Source organism: Mustela erminea, chromosome 3 (assembly GCF_009829155.1).
Source record: "Mustela erminea isolate mMusErm1 chromosome 3, mMusErm1.Pri, whole genome shotgun sequence".
Taxonomy (NCBI): domain Eukaryota; kingdom Metazoa; phylum Chordata; class Mammalia; order Carnivora; family Mustelidae; genus Mustela; species Mustela erminea.
In genome coordinates this window covers 15,748,209-15,769,296 of record NC_045616.1, presented here as the reverse complement: position 1 = coordinate 15,769,296, position 21,088 = coordinate 15,748,209, and the positions used below count along the sequence as shown (strand labels likewise).

Below are 21,088 nucleotides of genomic sequence, written 5' to 3'. Positions count from 1 at the left end.
CAGCCCAGAGGCACAGGGCCTGTGAGCAGCAGATAGGAGCTCTGCCTCAGCATCAACCTCCCTCCCATCCTGGTCTCTCTCACGTGTCCCTGCCCTGCGGAGGCTGCACTCCTGTGCCCAACACTGGTGTCCTCATGGCCTGGCCCAGCCTCTACCCTGGGGCTGTCCTGTGTCCCTGGTCTTCCCAAGCTCTCTGCTTCTTTCTCATCTTCATGCCTTCATGTGGGCTGTTCCCTCCGCTTTCAAGGCCCTGCCCTGGCTCCTCTACCTGGGAGACACTCTCTGGCTCCTGGAAGCCAGTCTCTCCGCCCTCAGGTCTGCACACGGCCTGGGGCCCAACAGCGAACAGTCAGTTTCCCTGGGTGCACAGTCAGACCTCCCTGAACTGGGCCAGCTACGTCCCCAGATGTGCTAAGAGGGGCTTTTCCTTACACCAGGGCCTTGCTCCAGGCAGGAAGCCAGGGCAGTTTTGAAAATTTGTCCCTTAAGTGGCCCTGGCCACCAGCCTCAAGGTCGGCTGAGGGTCTGGACTTCGAGACCATGTCCTGGGGGCAGAAGGAATCCCAGGAGATGGGGTGGGGTCTAGGATCTGAGGGCTCCTGGTCAGGAGGGTTCCCAGGCTGAGGCTCACCAGGGACTGCCCTCGCTGGCCCACCTCCTGCTGGCTCCCAGCTGGCCTGACCCCTGGATCCATGGGCCTGAGGCCTCCCTCTTAGTCTGCTAAAATTGGACCCCGCTCCTCCTCTACCTGGAACACACAAGGGGCCCAGTCCCACCCTGAGTCTCACCTAGGGGCTCCTCGTGGCCCCCATACTAAGTCTGAATCACCGCAGCAAGCCTGTAAGGGCAGGTGTTATCATCCCTGTCTTACAGGAGGGAACTGAGGCCCAGGGAGGGGAAGGTCTCGCCCCAGGTGACCCAGCCAGAACAGGCCAGGGTTGGAGTCCAGAAAAGCACTTCCACTCTGTCCTCTGGGCGCCGATATCCCCCGGCCATGCTCCCTCATCTGCCCAAATCCCTCATGCAGACAGAGATGAAAAAAGAGAAGAAGCTTAGAGCTGAGTTAATCTCCTTCCTCTTCCCGTGCCATGCCGTGCAGGGAGGGAGGACACAGTGGGCCTCACAGCTAAGTCACTGGCAGCAAAGGGCCCCTCACAGGCCCTGGGACTCAGTGCAGGGCTAGTCTGAGGGAGGCGGGCACCCCTCTCCTTGGGGCCACCTAGGAGGAGACTCTCCGGGGCCACACCCTTCCCGGCCTCCACCCTCACTGCCGCCCTGGGAAGCACGCCCCACAGCCCTATCCTGCAGATGAAGAAGCTGAGGCATCGGGACCATCCAAGGGCTGAAAGAGGCCCTCCTCTCCAGGCAGTTCTCCCTCTCCCACAGCAAGGGCAGCACCCTTGACAGGTGGCCCCTCGGTGCCAGGGGACCTAGGACGGAGGCTCACGGGCCTTGCCTTCCTTCTGGGATTCCTGGGATGTCTGTCTCACCAACTGAACAGCCCCTTTGGGCAGAGCTCTCTAGACCCTCTGTCACCCTAGGCCTCTACCAGAGAGAGTGCTGGGTCAGACAGACGTGCTTGCTGTGTGACCCCAGGAGAGCCACTCAACCTCTCTAAGAGTCTCAGCATCCTCATTACCTGTTCTCCCCAGCAGGGCTGTTCCTGCCCTGGGTTTGCCCCAGTTTTCCCCTAAACTCTGCCACACCGTGGCCTCCTGGCAGCCCCTGGGATTTGGAGAGAGCTGCTTCAGAGGTCTCAGGGAGTATATGTGGGGTCTCTGGAGGCCCACGGACTTTCACCCACCACGCTGTTTCCTGGCCCCAAGCTGTGCTTTCCCAGTTCCTCCACTGCAGACAGTCCTGCTTCCACATGGAGAACTCCTACTTGTTCCTCAAAGCCCAGCTCAAATGGCCCTTCTGGGAGCCTCCAAAAGCAGCAACATCCCCCGAAGCTGGGTCCCCATCCTTCTGGAAGAGAGCCCCGGGGCTGAGCTCTAGGAGACATGCCAGGTGGTCAGAGGAGGCTGGCTCTGGATTCAGACACACCTGAGACCAAATCCAGCCTTGCCCACATGCTAGCTGGTGACCTGGATCGCCTCACTTGTGACAAGGAGATGCAGGCCTCCCTGCATCGCTGGCGTGTGTGTGTGTGTGTGTGTGTGTGTGTGCATGCACACGTGCTATGTGCACTCAGTAGAACACATGAACTGTGCAGAAAGAGACAGGACAAAGCAAACCTCCTTCACCCCTCCCCAGCTCCTTTCCCAGAGGGGCGGCACAGGCACCACTGTCTACGTGACCCCCCACCCCCCCCGCCGGAAGCAGTCCGTGTCTGGAGAAGCACATATGTGGGGCCCTGCCTTTCTTATTTTTAAAGCCCTCTATGGGCTGCACAGTGAACATCTGTGGGTCCATATGGCTTCAGGATGCCAGGGACTCTGGTCCCTGGCCCCGCAAGGCATGTCCTAGCCCTCCTCACCACATTCCACGAAAGGCTTATGACACACGCTGAGACCTGAGCATCATCCCCATGGCCCTTCCCTAATACCTGTAGTCTCTCCCATGCAATTCCCTGGAGAACTTTCTAGAATGTAGACCTGCTCTCCTGTTGCAGCCCCTCTGGGGCAGCCTCACTCCTGCAGGATGATGTCCCAACCTCCTGGTCTGGTGCCCAAAGCCCGCCTGCCCCTTGCTGGGCACAGAGCATGTATCCTGGTTCGGCCCTTCCTGGGTCTGGGCCTGTCTCTGGTCCATCAACGCTGGGTCCCCAAGCCCCATTCCAGGATGTCTGCAGTATGGACAGAGAGGACACAGGGCTGTGGGTACCCTGTTTTTCTAGAAGCGTCTGCTGCAGAAGGGAGCCTGAGATGTTCCTTTGGCTTGGACCCCACAGGAGGAATGGATCTGCGGGTCAAGTAAGTTTGAAAAACACCAGGGAACACACTGTGAAGTAGGTTTCTTTCCTGCAGCTTGTCTTGTCTAAACCCTCGTTCTGCTTGTGGCTCTTCAGGAGGGCAGCGTTCCCAGCCTCACCGGGAGGCTGTGTGGACCATCTATGAACCAGACGTTTCCATGGGCTGGAAGGATGCCTGAGCCAGGCTCTGGAAGTCCTCAAAGGAGCAGAAATGCTTGAGGGAAGAAGGGCCAGGAGTTGGTCTGAAGGGAGTCAAGGACAAACACGGGGTGGAGGGCACGGTCAGCCTGGAGTGAGGCGGGGAAGGGTCCAGACTGAGTGTTCTAGCCGACAGCAAGCCAGTCTTGGGCAGAGGAGGGCCATCAGGAGTGCAAGCAGTCTGGACAAGCGGACCCCAGGCCTGGGCGGGGGCACGTCCTTGATGGCAGGGGTCTTGTCCTGTCAAGGCAGCCCTCCCCTGCCCCAGACTAGGGGGCATCTCCCACAAAAAGAGCGGGGAAGGAAGGCACGCGGGGCAGCCACAGGCGAACACAGAACTTTGGCCTTGCCAGGATTCAAATTCTGTCTCGGAGCCTCCGCTTCCCCGGGACAGGCACTCCAAAGGGTCGGACGCCAACAGCACTGTGCCCGTGGCCAGTCTGTTCCCGTGGGCTCCCTCTCCTGCCTGATCAAAGCCATGGAATTCACCAGAGGTTTTCAACACATTCTGCCCTCCAGGAAACCCCACAGCTGTTTACAAGCCTCGGTTCTGCTTTAAATCACTATCTGCCCCCCTCCCCATTGCAGATCAGCAGAGCCCCAGGACAGTTGCCGGATGTGCTGTGCACGAGACACGCAGGCCAGGCAGGCCAAAAGCCCCTCAATGTGCTGGCTTGGCTCCTCGCCTAGCTCAGTGACCTGAGCCACACAGAGCCTCAGTTTTCTTATCTGCAAAATGGGGGACGTGTCCTTCTCCTCTCCAAGGACGTGTCCAGTAGAAGGAGTCCTAGGTCTGTCTCCTCTGCCTCTTCCTCTCCCAGACCAACCAGAGGCATGAGACCCTAGAGGCAGGCTGACACAGGCATGGGGTCTGCATGAGCCCTGGGTAGTGCTGGGGAGTGACCTTGTCTGGTTCTTCTGAATGGCAGGTGGTGGGACTCTGGCTGCACCTTCGTGGGTCTGCTCCCACCCTTCCAACTTCCCACCACTGAATATTTCCCAAGCAGAGTTCTTCAGAGCCATCTCTTAGGAAAAATTAACAGGAGCAGCAATGGAGGGGAGATTTCTTTGGGAAATAAGTTTGGGAAGCTGAGTCTGCTGGCTCATTGCTGGAGGGACCCTGAAGCAAAAGGGCTGGGCCGACTGTTTATCCCTCTGTTCTTCCCTGATTAGCTGGGGCTCAGGCTTCCCAATCTGCGACAGTGTCTACTGCACTGAGCTAAATCCATAAACAGGCCGTGTTTAGGTGCAGACAGGAGTCGATGCTCAGACCGGCTGGAGCAGGGTGCCTGTCTCCCTTGCCAGTTGTAATTCATGCTGACGGCTCCCGTCGGGGAATGGAGCCTCCAAATTGCACCAGGACAGGGCCTGTGGATGTGAGGGGGCTTACCAGGATTATCAGTCCAGGGACCAGTAATTACCGCCCAGATGTTGACAATTCATCAAATTACAAGGCTGTTGGGCCCCAGGGTCCCAGGCTGGGATGTGTGCATTCCTGTGAGAAGGCTCCCTCATTAGAGTGGGTGGGCAGCCGCCGCAGGGCAGGTCAGCCCCATGTGGTTCTGATTTCTCAGACCAGGCTTCACACACATGGACCACAGCAAGACTGTCCGGGTCTAGTAATTTCCCGGGCTTGGATTTCGCTGTGCGGTAGAGAGAGGACCGTTGCTTCTTGGGTCCAGCCCTGCTGTAGCTCAAGCCCTGGTGGTGGGCCCCGGTTCCTCCTGGGAACCCCGTCTTGGGATCTGTGGCCCTTTGTAGAGCCATCAATTAATGGTGTCCCAACTCAGTCAGCCATGAAGACTTAAGCTGGGCGGGGTTCCAGGAACCTGCTGAGGTTAGGGGCCTGGTCCAGCTGCCACCCTCCAACTCTTTTGTCTGTAGGGTGAAGGGCTGGCCCAGAGCCAGGCTTGGTTTGGTTTGCACAGTTAAGAAACCCAAACCCAAACCCAACGAACTGAATTAGTTGCAATCTTTCAAAAATTGGGATGTCGTGCACAAACATCCAGAGTTTGTGCTTTTCTAGAAAGGTTGGAAGATGGTGCCGCCTCTCCACCCCCAGGTGGCATGCCTGGCAAAGGTGGTGAGGCAAGAACCTCCTTAGCATAGCTCCACCCCTGGGCCACAGGCCCCGCCCCTGGCCCGGAGGCCCTGCCTCTCGAGTGGCCCGCTGCCCCCGACCAGGTGATTTGCCAGCTCTGTAGTCGCATCTGGGTTTGTAACCCTCCGCTTAGAAAATCTCCTGGGTCCCTTTCAGCTCTACGATCCTGTGAGGCCAGGAAGCCATCTGGCTTCTATTTTGGGGAGAGGGCACGCTCAGTCTATCCTGTGCGCGCTGGAAGCAATTACGTCTGTGTCCGTATTATACATCGTGGCTGGAAGAGATGGTGCTATGCCTTTGAACCGATCCCAAAATACCTGCTTAAATTACACATTTGCCTGCTACATGATTACCCTGTCAGGTATCAGGAAAGATGGTTCCTGGGTGGGGAGAAGGGAGTCAGATGCCCACCCGACTCCCACTGGGTGTGGGACCGTGCAGTATGGGTCAATGGGGCGCACCCTGTGTCCCTGAGCCGCCAGCCTCTGGGCTGGTTTCTCCAGCCCAGGCACGTGGGGCTGGTCTGGTGGAAGGCACTGGAAGTAGCAGTCTGGGGTGGGAAGCTAGCAGGACGCAGCAGCTGACCTCACAGTAATGGTCTGCGTGTGGCATGAACCACAAGATGGAGATAGTCTAAGGGAGGCAGAAAGTGCAACTGAGAGGACAGAGGGACAGGGATGGCTGGCAGCAGGCACTGAGGCTGCAGGTGCTTCGTGGGGACCCCTGGGGTCCCGGCCACGCCCAGGCCTCTCCCGTTGCACCCCCTGGGCTGTGAGGCCGGCCCTCCTTGGTTTCCAGACAACGCAATTACCCTGCACTGGTGTTGAATTAGTTGGAACCCTTAAGGATCCAAAGATTTTGTGTGAAATCTGGATTTCCAGCTTCTCTCGAACTGTTAGGGAAGCTGTGATAATGATCCAAGTGCGTGGGCTGCACTGTGGCGCTCTCTTCAGGTGGGGCCTGTGGCCCCCCAAGTTCAGCCCTGCAGTTGGTGGAGGCAGTCCTGTGCTCTCTCCCATCCATGCCTCACCTATTCTTCCCCTGGCTGGCCCATATAGGGAACGCAACTAAGAGCATGTGAGCCTGCATTTCCAGCTCTGAACCATCTCTCCAAACCGTGGACCCCTCTCCAGTCCCTCACCTGTCCCTGCCTAGGACCTGGCCTCTCTCCCGCACCAGCTTCCACCAGCCTCCCTGTCTCCAGCTGCCACAGCCTGGCCTTCCCCAGGGAGGTCAGGCGTGCTCAGGTCTACCTGGGACACGAACCTGAATTTTGTGCCTAAACCCTGAGTGCTTCCCACCTCATCATTCCCCTCTGGCTTCAGCAAGCACCTGGCAAGTACCCCCACACCAAGCTCCCCACTCGCTGCACTGAGTTTGGGTCTGAGTAGCCCCCCAAAGAGGCCCTATTGGTGGAACAACTCACTTGTGGGAAGATGACCCATTGGGGCCAGCCTCTCCTTAGATGCCCTTCCTGGTAAGTGGGCGTGCAGCCCTTGCATACCTCCAGTGATGGGGAACTCACTGCTTCCTGGGCAGTCAGATAGGTTTGTGAAGTTTTTGTGTCTGTCCAGTCCTTCCCAGTTTGGACACCATTGCAAATTCCCTCCATCTTTTGGCTCCTGGGGAGGCAGCCAACTGGCTTTAAGATGCTAGCTTCTTCCCCCTCGCGCCCTCCTGCCTACACCACCCCCACTCTTAACCAAGCCAGCTGGCCCTGTTCTCCGTAGCCTCTGTCTGGATATTACTCTCCAACAACCTGGGTCAGCACCTACTTGTATTCTGCCCTCAGGTCACACCTCCCTTCCCCAGAGCAGCACCCCTGACCCCTATGTGGCCAGGCCCGGGTTGCAGGTGATCCCAGCCCTGACCTTGGCGCAAAGTGCCGTTGAACTTTGATTCTCTCTCCCACACAACCACAACCTCTAAGAGGGTAAGGACTTTGGGATGTTTTTTCACTCTTTCATCCCAAGTGCCAAACAAAGTGCTTCATAAATTATGAGAACAAAATACACGGCTGTTGAAAGAACCCATTGCCATGTGAATGGATGTCTGGTCCCAACCCCCACCCCCACCCCGCCACCGCCCTGGTCTCTAACCCTGGGGTCAGCAGAGGGCGCTCTTGACCCGCTGAGGGCCATCCAGGGCACCTGAGGACTCCTGCGGCGGGGGTGGGGGTATGTGTGTCACAGCCAGGGTTCTGGGGACTGGGGCACTGGCCCAAAGGGGGCTCCTTCAGCCTCCAGGGCTCCTCTTGCTAAGGTCAGCGGCCATCACCGAATCCAGCTTGTGTGCCCAGCATTAAAGACTCTTGTGGGGTCATTTACGGGTTACCGCAGTGGCCAAAGACAGGTTGGGGATGTGTCTGAGGCCATGTAGTCTATGGAACCCCAAAGCCCATCCTCTTTCCACTGTGTGAGCAAGACACAAGTCCAGTCCCTGACTTCAGAAGGAGCTGGCAGGACCCCCTCTGTACCCAAATAATGGCTTTCTCTCAAGTCTGTTTGCTTGGAAGGCCTGAGTTTGCCTCGGTGACCTGGTTCAGGTCTGTGAAGAAGCCGTCCACGTACTGCAGAGAGGACTGCTTTGTTGCCTGGGGAAGGGAGAAGAAGCTCAGCCAGCAATCGGGCGGGAGGGCTGTGGTGTGCAAAGATGTCACTGCAGGCCTCCCCCTCCCCACCCCACAAAGGACAGGAGGGGACCTCATCTGCAGGCCCCCTACAGGGTGTCCTGTGGGAGGAGCAGGACTCAGGGACAAGGCTGCTATCTGGGGCTGGGGGCTCTCGGCTACTGCCAAGAAGATGCGAACCTCTACGGAGTGTAAGCAAGGCATATAGGGATCCCAGAGGTGACAATCAAACACAGCACAGGTCCAAGGCCAGGGGCCTGAGTCAAGGAGTGTATACTCCTTGGTAAGTGGGACCGTGGGGAGGAAATCCCAGGAAGAGGCCCTCTCCCTCGGGCCCAGCTGTGTCTCCCCAAGGTTCCAATCTGGGGACCATTATCGGGGGCTCGGGAAGTCTCCTTTCATCCCATCCCCGCTCTACCCGGAATCGGGGGGCGGGGGGGGGTGCGCTGGAGAGCGGCACCGCAGGGGTCCGGAGGAAAATGAGATGTAGGTTGTCGAAATCGAAAAACAGATGAATTTGGAATATTACAGATGAATCATTTAACTAATTACATTTTTACAATCAAAGCTGTTTTTGAACTTCGAGAGTGCAAGAAAGCATATGAATGTGTGGTGCTCTGTGGTCCTTTTTGGCTCACTTGATTAATTCCAAACGGTCCAACGGAGTTCTGTGTTTCAAAATTGGTCCCAGGCTGAGACCCTGTCTCATCGACCACAGTTCAGGCCAGAGCGAGGCGAGGCATTCCCTGGGACCTGGGTTCTGGGTGCTGGTTTCCCGAGGCTGGGGGTTCACCCCGTGCTGATTCTAGAACCCCTTCCTTCCGTTCTGCCCTGTTGCCAGGGAGGTCTGTCTCTTCTGTGTTCACACCAGTCCACATCACTTGGGGTTTCTGCGGCCTCCAAACCCTGCATTCACCTTCACCTCCTTCCTCTCTCTGCTGACCCCAGAGACACTGTCCACAGGGGACGGGGACCCCACTGTACCTCCCATGGGGTGGTGTGCGCCCATGTGTGTGCTGTGTGCAATGTCTCCCCAGCTTGCCCTCCTGCCGAACTCCTGCTCCTCCCTCAAGACACACCTCAGATGTCCCGCTTTTGTGAGGCAAACCCTGTCCCAGAGAGTTAGCCACTCCTTCCTCCACGGGGCCCAAAGTCCTGCCCCAATGTATCATAGCCCTCCTGGTGATGCTGGAGAGTTCTCTGTATGGAAAGCTCTCATGGCCTGGTTTTTTGGAGGTTTTCAGGAGGGAAGCCAGGCTCACTCCTGCACCCCACCCCCCGTCCTTGCCCATGTCGAGATCTGGACACGCAGTGTGGCCACTGTAAACTTCAGCTTTTCATGACATCAAATGGGCACATTTAGGGTTGAGATGTGCTTTTGAACTCGTGTCCCACAGACCTGATTCCCGATGTCACTGGGCCCAGCCTCACACTTGGCCATAAGGGAGAAACAGACCTGGCTTTATGTTAGACCTGGCTTTCTGTTTTGGTTTTTCCAGAGAGCAGGGAATGGTCTGGACAAGCTGATAATGGCGTGGCACATGCGGTGAGCTCTGGCTTTCGATAAAAGCAAGGTAGGAGGTCAAGAGGATATCAACTTCAGATACGGGGTCCTTGGGTACTAAGAGAAGAAAGACACTCGTGCCACCACATGAGATGGTCCTGAGCCCCACCTGCTGCCCAAGCTGGTTTGCCAGAGGGAGGAGTCCCCCAGCCTCTGCGAGATTCTGGGCTTTGTCATGTGGGTGGGCCTTATGTCTCAGCCAAGTGCTCAGCCTCCTCATCTGTCAAGTAGGGAGGAGACCACGGACCTCCCATGGTGATCGCCAGCTCTCAGTAAGTGCACTTGCTTCCCAGGGCATGTTGGAAGGGCTTGGGGGGAGGGGGGAAGGGGAGGGGAAGAGACAGTCCTTTCTTCCCTCAGGAGGGGGGTTAAATCTCTGAGCCCCTGGCAAGTCAGCTTGTGGTTTCTATAAACGCAAAGCCAAGTCTCCCTGGCCTCCAGCCTTGGTCAGCCTGTTAGCCTACAGCCTACAAGCTTCCGGCCACGAAGGGCTGGAGATCTCTCCGGCTTCACCCCCCTGTCCCCTCCCCTCCACGCCCTCCTGCCCCATACCCTTTTTGTGTACTCTGGATATGTGAGTACACATAGGTTCTCCACAACTCATGACTTCATGCACTTGCTTTTTTTCTTCCAGGAACACTTTCCCCACAAGATCTCAGCATCGTTTTCACCATTAAAAGCTCAGCTCAAACGTCACCCTCCCCAAGAGCCTTTGGATGACTTAATCCCCGTTATGCCCACGCACTAGTCCAGCTGGCATTCTCCATACATCCCTACTTTGTCCTCTTCCTAGCACATTTAACTGTTTGTTGGTTTATCGGTTTCCTTGTTTAGTGTTTCTCTCCCCTTTTCTCTCTTTGTTCTTTTAAATGTTATTTATTTGAGAGAGAGCCAGAGAGAGAGAACAGAGAGAGGAAGAAGCAGACTCCTCACTGAGCAGAGCGCCCGACATGGGGCTGGATCCCAGGATCCCAAGATCACGACCTGAGCGGAAGGCAGGTGCTTAACCCACACACACCTCCCCTTGTCTCTCTTGTTTGGTGTTGGTCCAAAGACCCGGGAAAGCATTTGACACAGACTTATTGCTCAGTGAGCACAGCCCCCCACACCAGCCTGGCTGGATTTCATCAACTCTCCGCATGTTTGGCCTCACAACCTGACGCTCTCCTCATACTTTCAGGTTCATGGAAACCTTAAGTCCTGTAAGATAGGCCACAAATGCATTTTTGGAAAAATGTTTAAACTGAGCTCTGAAGGTGTAAAACCAACCGGAAAGTCACTAAAGCTCGATGTTAAGAGTCAATCAAAATTTCAAAGAGAAAGGATTTCGACATGCAAAAATCAAGGTGTAGGCAAGATGGAGCCTTTCCTCGTAGACAGAAGCCACAGTTTGGAGTGAAGAAAGCGTTTGTATAAGAAATCTCCAGGGAGTCACAGTGACCCCTAACTGTTCCTTCTACTTCTACTCCATCCCAAGGCAGATTGGTTTGCTTGTGTTGGTCCCCCTCCCTCACAGCTCCCCAAAGACTACCACTGGTATGACTCATCTTTGTGCCAGCCCAGAACCCAGCACAGGGAAGGACGTCTTCCAGATCTGCTGAACAGAGCCAAGCCGCCTATGTATGAGATGGCAAAAATCACTTTATCAACATAAATGCTGACTACTACCCCCAAAATGCAAGACGAGCACAGTGCCCAAGGGCTCCTTTGTGGGTCCCACCTCTGACATACAATATTCGGAGCTCAGAATTCCCCCTATGCTGCTGATTCCATGATGTTCCAGGACCAACCAGGATCCAGAAGCTCTTAAAGAAAATGCTGATTTCCTCTTTCAATTAAACCTGCAATTCTAATCTCTACCACCAGGTGCCAGTTAGGTTTACACAAACGTTATTAAAACTAGTTTAATCTCCAAGACTGCACTTCTCATTAAAATATAGCCCAAATTAAAACAAGATACATACATACACATATTTTTTTAACTTATCATACTGGCATAGATTTAAAAGTATGATAATACCCACAGTTGGCCAGGGTTTGGGGAAATATGCAACATTCCTACGGTGTTGGTGGGAATGTAAATTAGATTAGCCCCCAGGAGGGCAATTTGGCACACATCAAAAGCCTTCAACATATGCAAACCCTTTGGTCCAGCAACTCAACTTCTAGATATTGATTCTAAGGAGATAATCATGGAAATACACCTATATTTATTCCCAGGATGTGGATCATACGCGTAAAAGACTGTCAATACAAACACCGTAACTTGGACTTGGGTTAAATTATATAGATGAAAAAATGCTATGTAGCTAGTACATTCTAGAATAATTCTGAGGGATGTGGAAACATCTCATATTAAATGAAAAGAAAAAAAAGTCTCCAAAGAAGTATGTCCAATAATCCCATTTTTAGAATCATAAACGAAAACGAACTCATACATAACAAGTCCCAAAAGAACAACCACGTAGATACTGGGAAGACTTATCTGTGGGTGGTAGGATTATGATGATCACTTTTTCCTTTTTTGTGCTTTTCTCTATTTTGGGACGGTTTTCTAATAAACATGCGTATGTTGTCATCAGCAGGGAGCTATTCGTGACTTCTTGCACAGACAGGGGCAAGCTGGCCTCTTTGCAAGAAGGCTGTGCACAAGGTGACCATAGGCGCTTGTCAGTCTACAACCTGCCCCACTGTCCCGCTTGGCTCCTGCACCCCAGGCTCCTGACTGCGGCTCTTAGGTCCACATATGGACCTGGTTTCAGCTGCTCTTGCTCAGGGGAGCAGCCAGCCTGGATTAATCCAGAACACAAGAACACACAGCATGCACAGTCTCCACCACAACCCCCCCCCCCCCCGACATTTCTTTTGGGATGTGACATGTTTTTAACACAAAGGAATAAAAAAAAAAAAAATCCTCCCTGAGGGTTGACGCTGGCCCTGCAGAAAAATACCTTCTTCTAAAACTGACCGTTCTCAAAGCCATTTTCCTTTTCCAACACTGCCAGGGAATGTTGGTGGATCAGAGTGACTTCCTGGGAGCCAGGGTGGCTCAGTGGGTTAAGTGTCTGCCTCTGGCTCAGATCATGAGCTTAGGATGGAGTCCCAAATCCTCTGGGCTCCCTGCTCAGCCGGCAGTCTGCTCCTCCCTTTCCCTCTGTCCCTCCCCACCACTCACACTCTCACTGGGGCTTTCCTTGGTGAGGAAAGACAGCGGCATGGTCAAGGGCCTGCTGAATCCATGCTGCCCTTTGGCTCTGCATATGTTAGCCTATCTAATCTTCCATGCCCTTGACTTCCCTGGGCTCAGAGGGGCGGAGGACCCTGCCTGAGGCCACAGAGCCGAGCCAGGATCCTGAGCTGGGTCTGAGCGACTCCAAGCCCATGGGTACTCAGGATACGTGGTGTCTCTGAGGTGGCCCGGGTCTCTCCTGCTGTGGCAGCCACCCTAACCTCTGGGATGAGAATGGTGGAACGATAGTACCCACCTCCCACCCCCCTCCCCCACCCCTAGGCTGGGAACCAGGCTGTCTATAGGTCAACAGACCTGAATTTCAGCTCAAAACTTGCGAGCCCAGCCAGGGAAGGTCGTCCCACCTGTCTCCTGCCCCCGAAGGCCAGCTTTCCCCGCTGCAGGAGGCTGGTGGGGTGTCAGTCCCAGCCCGTGGGTATCCTAGAAGTGATCACCCAAGGAGTGGGACTCCTAGAACCAGGCTGCTCGGAGGCAAACAGTTGGGCCTGGCCGACTCCTGGTGCTCAAGGCATGGACACCTTGGACCCAGCAGGGGGCAGGAGGGGGCAGGTCCAGCCCAGCTGGGGAAGATGCCATATCAGTGTGGAAAGGGAAGCCCAGGTTCAAGCTGGGGCTAGGGGACCTCAGGAGAAGGGGCGCCCAGGCCCTGTGCACTTGTGGGTGCATGATCCGAGATTTTGACAGGGTCCCCTCACCCCTCGCCAGGCCTGGCCGCTTCCTTCCCAGAAAGCTCCCAACTTCACACCAGAGGGACACAATGACTGCGCTTCCATCCCCCCAACCCTCACCCCTATCCCCCACTCCCACCTCCCCTTCCCCAACTCACCGAGCCCCCATCTCTAGCCCAGGCTGGGCACCATGCCCTTCACATGCCAGACCTCAGGCTTAATTCCTTTACAGCCCAGTCACCTGCCTGCGGTGACCTTCGATGTTGGGAGGCTCCAGGCAGAACCTCACTTCACTTCACCTGGACCCCACTGCCCTCCTCACAGTGGGGGAGCTGGAGACTTACAGCCTCACAGCCTCACAGCCAGTGAGAGGTAAGACTGGCTTCCTAAGTCCGCATCAGGGACCTGGGTGGGGGCTGGTCTGGAACCCCTGTCCTTTATCCCCACCATCAGCCAGCACCCTCTCTCAGGCTCACAGCTAGAGAGAAAGGAGTCAATATCACTCTACGCTCAGAGGAGCCAATATGGGGGATGAGGGAAGAAACCCATTCACCCCAGTCACCACCCACTCTTCTTGGGGCCCCCAGGTGGGACGCACAGAGCTGGCCTGCAAGCCCAGATCTGCCTGGTGCCCAGTGCTTGGGACTGGACTGCCATCCACAGCTCCCTGGGAAGGCGGCTCTGGCAGCACTTGTGGGGAGCACCCCACCCCCCGCCCCGCCCTCTACCACCAGCCTGTCCCGACTCTGGACAGAGCAGGTCATTAGCGAGGCCTCTGAATCAAGCCACGTTTCCCTCCCTCTGTCTTCCTAGCCGGAGGGCACAAAACAACTTCCACCCTCCAACCGCACCCCAGGTCCTGCCATGCTCTCCTTCCACCCCCCACCTCCGGCCACTTGGATGCATTAGGACTTCTGAATTTAGGGGCCCTGCTCCTTAACCTCTCTGAGCAGGACTAGACATCAGCACAGCTCTATGTAATTTCCCTTTTCCGGCGGTGCTCACCCAGCCCGGGCGGGGGTATACTGATTTCAAATATAAGCCAACTTTGAGGTTTAATTCAAAAGATCTGAGAAGTGATGACACCACAAAGACCACATGGGAATCAACCAGTCTCCTGATCCCTGAGTGCTGACAGGACGCCAGTGGGCTGGGAAAAGCAGCCCCCTGCCCACTGGGGAAACAGAGGCTGGCGGCTGAGCCAGGGTTGGTGGGTGGGTGGGGTGCTCCACCGCCAAGGGCCAGACTCTCAGCTCAGCACGGACAGCCTGGGCAGCAAGAGTTTCTGGAAGATTCGGGATGCCAAGGAGTCTCCTTCTTGAGCCTCTTTGCTTTGCTTGCAGGACAGCTGGAGCAGCAGACAGATCGCGCTCCTACTGCTAATCCTCCCTCTACAGACAGACCTCAGCCACTGAGAGCAGAAGGGCGGGGTGGAGGAGGGGGCAGGAGCGCAGACAGTTAAATAAAGGCTCAGAGGAAGAAGATCAGCTCCAGAGAAAAGGGCACAAAGAGCAAAAAATAAATGGCAAATTACCGGGTAGCCATCTCGTCCTGATTGCCCCTGTGGTAATTAATACGTCATTAATAATCAGACTTTGAGCAGAAAACCATATGGCAACACTTATAACTTAATCAGCCCCCCACCCCGTGGTCCTCCCCACTTTCAGCAGGGTTTGCAGTAAAGGCTGATGGTTTGCTAATGACTCCTGGTGTGTGTGTAGGGGGGGCACTCAGGGCTGTGATGGGTCTGGGAGACAGAGCGTCCATTTCCTGCCTCTTGGAGCCAAGCGGGGGCGGGGGCACCACCAGGGAGCTCACCCACGTGGTTGGGGGGGCCGGCAGAGGGCACATGGCAAGGACCACAGGGGGACATGGTGATTTTGAAGGGTGGTATCACCGCCACCATGGAAAATGACTCCCCAAATCAGGGCTAGAGAGCAGAAATGGCTCTGGTTGAGGGGCAGAGAGCCTTGGAAGCCTGAGCTATGAGAGTGGGGGGGGTGTAATTTCTTGCTCCCGGATGCTCCTCTGCCCGATGGGCTCTGGGCACTGACTGCCTGGCCACTGTCCCATACTCGGTACCCATCTCAGGCTGGAGCTTGAGAATTCTGCATTTGTTGAATACACTTAAGAGTTTAACAGCCAAGTTAAAAAAAAAAAAAAAAAAGTAAAGAAAATCACTCCTCTGCCCTCTGTGTTAGGCACTTCCAGCAAGTTCACACAGGCTAGCCTCTCCGTGACAGCCAGGAATGACTCAACAGCCAGATACTGCCGGTGGCCAGTACATCTACCCATCCTCACTGGCTCACCCTCTGGCCCGGTGTGGTGCCACTGCACGCACAGAGGAGCTGCACCCCGAAGGGTGCCCGTGGGGCAGGGAGTCATGCTAAGGGGAAGTCAAAAATAAAACTGTTCATCCGAAAGGCATTCCTTCAGAAGGTTCACTTGGGCTCAGGCGGACCGTCAGGGAGCTCCCTGAATGGATTCGTCAGGATGTATCCGGCTCTGAGAAAACTGCCAAGATGAATCAAAGACACACCCGGCACGTGTCTTTGCAGAAGGAGCCCTGAGTTCCGGAGATCCAGGGTGCTGAGCATCCCCTGCTTTCCGCACTGCCCCCTGGCGGCCAGTCCCTCGAGTGCACCGTTCTCCCCACTCCCCACTCTGGCTGGCTGGGGTTGGGGGGTGCGGTGCTCCCTGGAAGGCTCAGCTGCCCAAACCTGGGAGGCAAACTTAGTTTGGCCAATCAGGAAAATGGACCCCACGATTCCTGGCATTGCTGACTGGCTCCAGAGCCCTTTGCGCCAAAGCACAGGAGACAAAAACATTTAAACAGATTAACTGCTGCAGAGCATTTAGAAAATGAGGACATGGCACTTGCATCTCTGTGCACCTGGGCTGAGCCAGAGAGTCCTGGAGGCTCAGCCAGACCGGGGCCAGCTCTCCTAGAAGGAAAAAAGAGTCACAGGACGCTTCACAGGGGGAAGTCAACCCCATAGAATCCTGTGCTGGCATTCATCTACAAAATAAAGGAAAAAAAATATGGCTCCTGTCCAGGACTGATTTTTTTTTTTTTTTTTTTTAAAAGGACACAACACACCTCCTTAACTAAAGATTATTTTCATGTAATAGTTACAGAAGAGAATGACTTGTCTTATCTTTCAGGAACAGAGAGGATAATCCAGGACACTTACGGGAGGACCTGCAAAACATAAGCAGAGAAGCCACATTCAGTGTCGCAGGGAGAGAGGGTCCCCTTGTTCGGGCCAGCCCCCCTCCCTCACACAGCTGCTGGTCGCTCCTCCTTGCAAGCCTTTGATGCTCTCATAGGCCCCAAAGCCAAGTAGCAGGGTAGAAGGGGCGCTTTTGTCCTTGCAGGGGCAGGGGCGGTCGTGTGGGTGGTAAGGACAATCCCCCCCAACCACCCACCCCACTGGTGTATTGGTTCGGTGATCATTTCACAGCAAAGTCGTTGATCCCTGTCTGGGGCCCACCCACGTCTGGTTTGGGCAAAAGCCAGGTAGGAATCAGACCTGTTCCTGCCTGAAGAACAAATGTGGGGGCTCACCTGGGGTCAGTTCATTTCTACTGAAGGGGAAAGACCTGGGGGAGAAAACATTTGGGGCAGAGGGCAGAGCACTCCTAAGAGTGCAGGTCTGGGTATTGCTGAGCAGACAGGCGGGGGTGCCTGTGGCTCAGCCTGGGGTTAGGGATGCCAGTCTGGGTATGCATGGGGAAGCTGAAGGAGCTGAGTCCAGAAACACAGGATGCTGCTCCAGGAAAGGCTGGTGTAGCACGCTGACATCTGTCCTCCCCCCAACCCCCCAACAGATGAGGACTCCTGGAGAACATCTGAGAAGCCTCCTGGGTTACAAACCATGTTGCATTTGACCTTCTCAGCCATCTTTGTGGGATGTGTGATAACAAAAGGAGTGCCCAGGGAGAAAGCAATGACTTGTCCAAAGCCACATAGTGGGTTAAGGGGTAGAACTCATTCTAGAAAGAGTTCTCCTGACTCTTGCACCCCATACACTTTCCGTTAAAGGCATGCTGTTCCCAACCAATCCAGTAAACTCTCTGCTCCCTGAAGGCCTCTGTCTGGATAGCGACATTGGCACAGGAAGGAGGGGACACTTGGCAGGCAGTTGGCCCACGCATACTTGTGGATCGCCACTGATGAGCTGGACCCCCACCCCGGCAGGGCAAGTAAGGGGGCCCACTGGGGAATACAAGAGGCAGGATCTCGGACTTGCACAATCTTTCTGGGAAGGATAGATGCTGAAGAAATTGACTCAGGGAAAAGTGCAGCAACTTCCAAGCCAGGCAGGGTTCTGAAGGGGAAAGATGATTAGGAAGGGGGAGGGAGATGTGGGGCAGAGATGGCAAAACCCCCAATGCACCAGGACCACTGGGTTTCTGAGGGGCTGGGGTCTACAGAGGGGAGGGGAGGGCATGGGGAGAAGGCCAGCCAGAGCTTGGTGCCATGTGTCCATGCCATGAGATCTGAAGGGCAGGCTGGAAGGGTCCTGCTCAGAGAAGGGGTGGGAGGCGTGAGAATGGGTGCACGGGAGCTGTCCCCATGTAGGTGATGGTGGCCGGGACTCGCGTGCTCACAATGGAGAGGAGAGAAGTGAGTGAGAAGATACTTCTCAGTGAGGACCCACAGGATTTAATGGTGGGGGGTGGAGGGATGCACAGGGCATAGAAGAAGGAGAGAAAAGACAAAGATTTTTGGCTTGAAAAACTGATGTATGGTAGTGCTCATGGAGCATGGAGAATGGTAACGTGGGGGGGTGCTGTGGGTCCCCCAAGTCTAGACTAGGGTGGGGCAGGGCGCTGGTCACGTGGTCAGCTGCACAACGGACTTCTCACTTTCAGCTGGGGACCCAGTGCCTTGTTTTCCGAGGAAAAGAAAAGCCACTGGACGGATGCACCATCATCTTTCTGACGCTACATGCACATATCAGCCCGTATGTACGTCTGTCCCCAGCCTCCTGTCTGTGTCGTCATGGAAGCTGGAGGAGCCGGCCTGCCCTTCCTTCCAGGAGCCCTGCACCCACAGCTGCCTCCCTGCCTGTTGCACCCCACCAAGGACTTATCTTCCTCACCCCACACTGCTGAGTGAGCCCGCCTTTTGGAAATTTTCTCTCCCTTTGGTTTCCAAAAGGTCACGTTCCTCCCACTTCCCTCGCTGTTTATCTGGCTCCATCCATCCCAGCCTCACACAGAAGCTCCTCAGAGCTCATGGCAAAGGCTTTCTTCTCTTCAGTTCTCCGCTGAACTCATCTGTCCCTACCTCTCCCGTCTTCCCCAGGGATCTCATCACACTCTTGACTACCCTATGCAGAAGTGTCCCACATAGGGGTCTCCAGGCCCAGCTGTGCCTCAGAAGCCCAGCCAAGGTGCACAGACATGCTCCTGGTCTTCTGCCCACAAACGTGCTCCTCTCCTGGTTCCTAGTCTCTGTGGGTGATGTTCCCTCCCACCCCTGTAGTGACCCGGACAATGATGAGCCCCCCTTGACATGTTCTCCCTCTCCCATCTACTGGCACATCCACTCTGCAGACATTCATGGAGCACCTGCTGTTCTCGGCTCGCAGGACATAGCAGTGACCATGACAAAGGTCCCCGTCCTAAGAAGTTGACCTTCTAGCAAGGGAGGTACCCAAGATACCAAACAAGTACATCACCTATGAAATGACAAGTACAACAGAAAGAGAGGCAGCGGCGCAGGGGAAGGGGCGCATGGGGGCTGGTCTCTGGATGGATTCTGAAGGTGGAGCCAAGAGGATTTCTCTGGAGCATGAGAGGGAGGAGTCGAGAAAGACTCCACAATTCTAGCGGGAATCACTTTAAGAATGGAGTTGCCATCAACAGAGGTGGGGGGACTGTGGGTCAGGTGGGTTTGGCTGGAAGGATCAGGAGCTCAGCCTTACACACACACACACACACACACACACACACACACACACACGGCACTCAGAGATGTCCCAACAGTTGGAAGTTGGGAAGAAAAGAGGGAATTCCTAGAAGCTGAGGGGAGAAAGTGCACTGAGGAGTAGAGGGTGGCTGCCTGTGCCCTGCACTGCAGACAGCTGAGTAAAATGAAGACCAAACCCAGCCTACTGGGGGTGCCTGGATGGCTCAGTCTGTTCAGCATCTGCCTTCAGCACAGGTCAGGATCTCAGCGTCCTGGGATCGAGTCCCACACTGGGCTCCCTCCTCAGTGGGGAGCCACTTCTCCCTCTGCCCTTCACTCTCCTTGTGCTCTCTCTCTCTCAAATAAATAAATAAAATCTTGAAGAAAAAAAAAAAAAAACCAGCCATGGGCTCTAGCCACGTAGTGGTAAGGGCATGGGGAGTGACGGATATGCAAATCTGGTTGGAGATGGCTTCTCCAAGAGAAGAGTGAGGAGGAATATGGGTAGCAAGCACTTTCAAGTTTTGCCCCAAAGGGTTGCAAATACACAGAGCAAGTGCTCTGGGGACATGGGGTCCAGAGAGGGCTACTTTTTCAAGATGAGAGACACAATCATATGTGTGCATAAGGGAAGTCATCCGTAGGGAGGGGAAGGGGATCCTGGAGTGATGACCTTGAGAATGGCACACAGAGGTGGCCCTGCTGGGGGCAGAAGCCTGGACATCCACATGTGGGTCTGGCATTTAGTATCACCAGCCAGCAGGGGGATGCTTCCCTCAAGCCGCCAGTTGCCTTGCATGGGCTAGAGTGTGTGTGTGCAATTCGAACCAGACGGGGCGATGTGGTGGGATCCATGGGCTGGAAGACACATGAGATGGAAGGAAGGTGGGGGTCAAGGAAAAAGGAAGTGGGCTCAGGTGAGCTGTGTGGGGTTCACAGACACTGCATTTGCTGGTGTTGATGGGGCACTGGTCAATACCATGGAAGGGAGGTCAGCGGAAGGTCCAGCTCACTGAAGGAGCTCTGGGTGTGTGAGGGGCATCTGTGTGCATATCTAAATCCCCAGGAATTGACCCAGAAGGAGTTTTGGTGGGAGGGCTGCAGACCCAGGAGCTCAAACCCAAAAGCAAGGAGCAGGGTGTGCCACGATCCGGGCTGAGTCATTGCTACTCCAATCTCCACTCTGGGGCCAGGGTGCTGTTTTCAAGATGCACATGGACCTGAGTCCAAAACATGGACCCCCATGCCCCCAGACCTCATTTTCTTCTCATGGTTCCTAGGGACAAAGGCCCCAACGTTACACCACATGCTGTGGTCTGTCCTTGACTCTCCACCTGAGCCCCTGGGGCCTGTGGGAAGAGGGGCAGTGCTACTCAAGGGTGCCGGGCAGTAGGGTGGTTATCAGGACAAAGTGAAGCTGGATCCGTGCCTCAGCATGAGCCAGGATAAATTCCAGAAAGATCAGACTTACATGTTAAAAAAAAATCATAAAAATCCTAGAGGAAAACAGATCCATCAATACGGAGAACAAACTGGTGGTTGCCAGAGGAAGAGGGAGATGGGCAAGATGGGTGAAGGGGGGTGGGAGATACAGGCTTCCAGTTATGGAAAGAATAAGTCATGGGGATGAAAGGTACGCAGTAGGGAATATAGTCAATTATAAGGTAATAATGTTGCACGGTGACAGAGAGTAGCTGCACTTGTAATAAGCACACACAACCTACAGAGAAGTCAAATCACTATATTGTACCTTGGAAACTAATTTAACATGGCGTGGTAAATATACTTCAACTTAAAAAAAAATCCTAGAGGAAAATTCCTTTCTAACTGTGGAGAGTGGAAGG

The 21,088-nt window shown here is 55.0% G+C and overlaps 1 protein-coding gene and 1 long non-coding RNA gene across 8 annotated transcripts in view; one reads left to right on the top strand and one right to left on the bottom strand.

Annotated features, from left to right (window-relative positions):
• The window catches only part of COL23A1 (collagen type XXIII alpha 1 chain), a 309,786-nt gene that overhangs the window by 27,649 nt on the left and 261,049 nt on the right, over window positions 1-21,088 (bottom strand). For 5 of the 6 annotated variants that reach the window (XM_032335350.1, XM_032335353.1, XM_032335352.1 and 2 more), the window contains exons 4-5: window positions 16,519-16,526; window positions 14,859-14,885 (exon numbers count right to left, since the gene is read on the bottom strand). In XM_032335350.1, coding sequence (XP_032191241.1) covers window positions 14,859-14,885; window positions 16,519-16,526 — 35 coding nt within the window. The remainder of the gene's footprint in view (window positions 1-14,858; window positions 14,886-16,518; window positions 16,527-21,088) is intronic. The other variant, XM_032335351.1, reaches the window with a different exon arrangement.
• Window positions 8,874-14,879, top strand: LOC116585936. Of its 2 annotated transcripts, none has more exons than XR_004283815.1 (4): window positions 8,874-8,939; window positions 9,342-9,416; window positions 13,557-13,696; window positions 14,668-14,879. It is a non-coding gene; the product is annotated as an uncharacterized LOC116585936 (long non-coding RNA). The 2 variants fall into 2 exon arrangements; XR_004283814.1 differs by lacking the exons at window positions 13,557-13,696; window positions 14,668-14,879 and adding exons at window positions 9,638-9,678; window positions 10,041-10,155.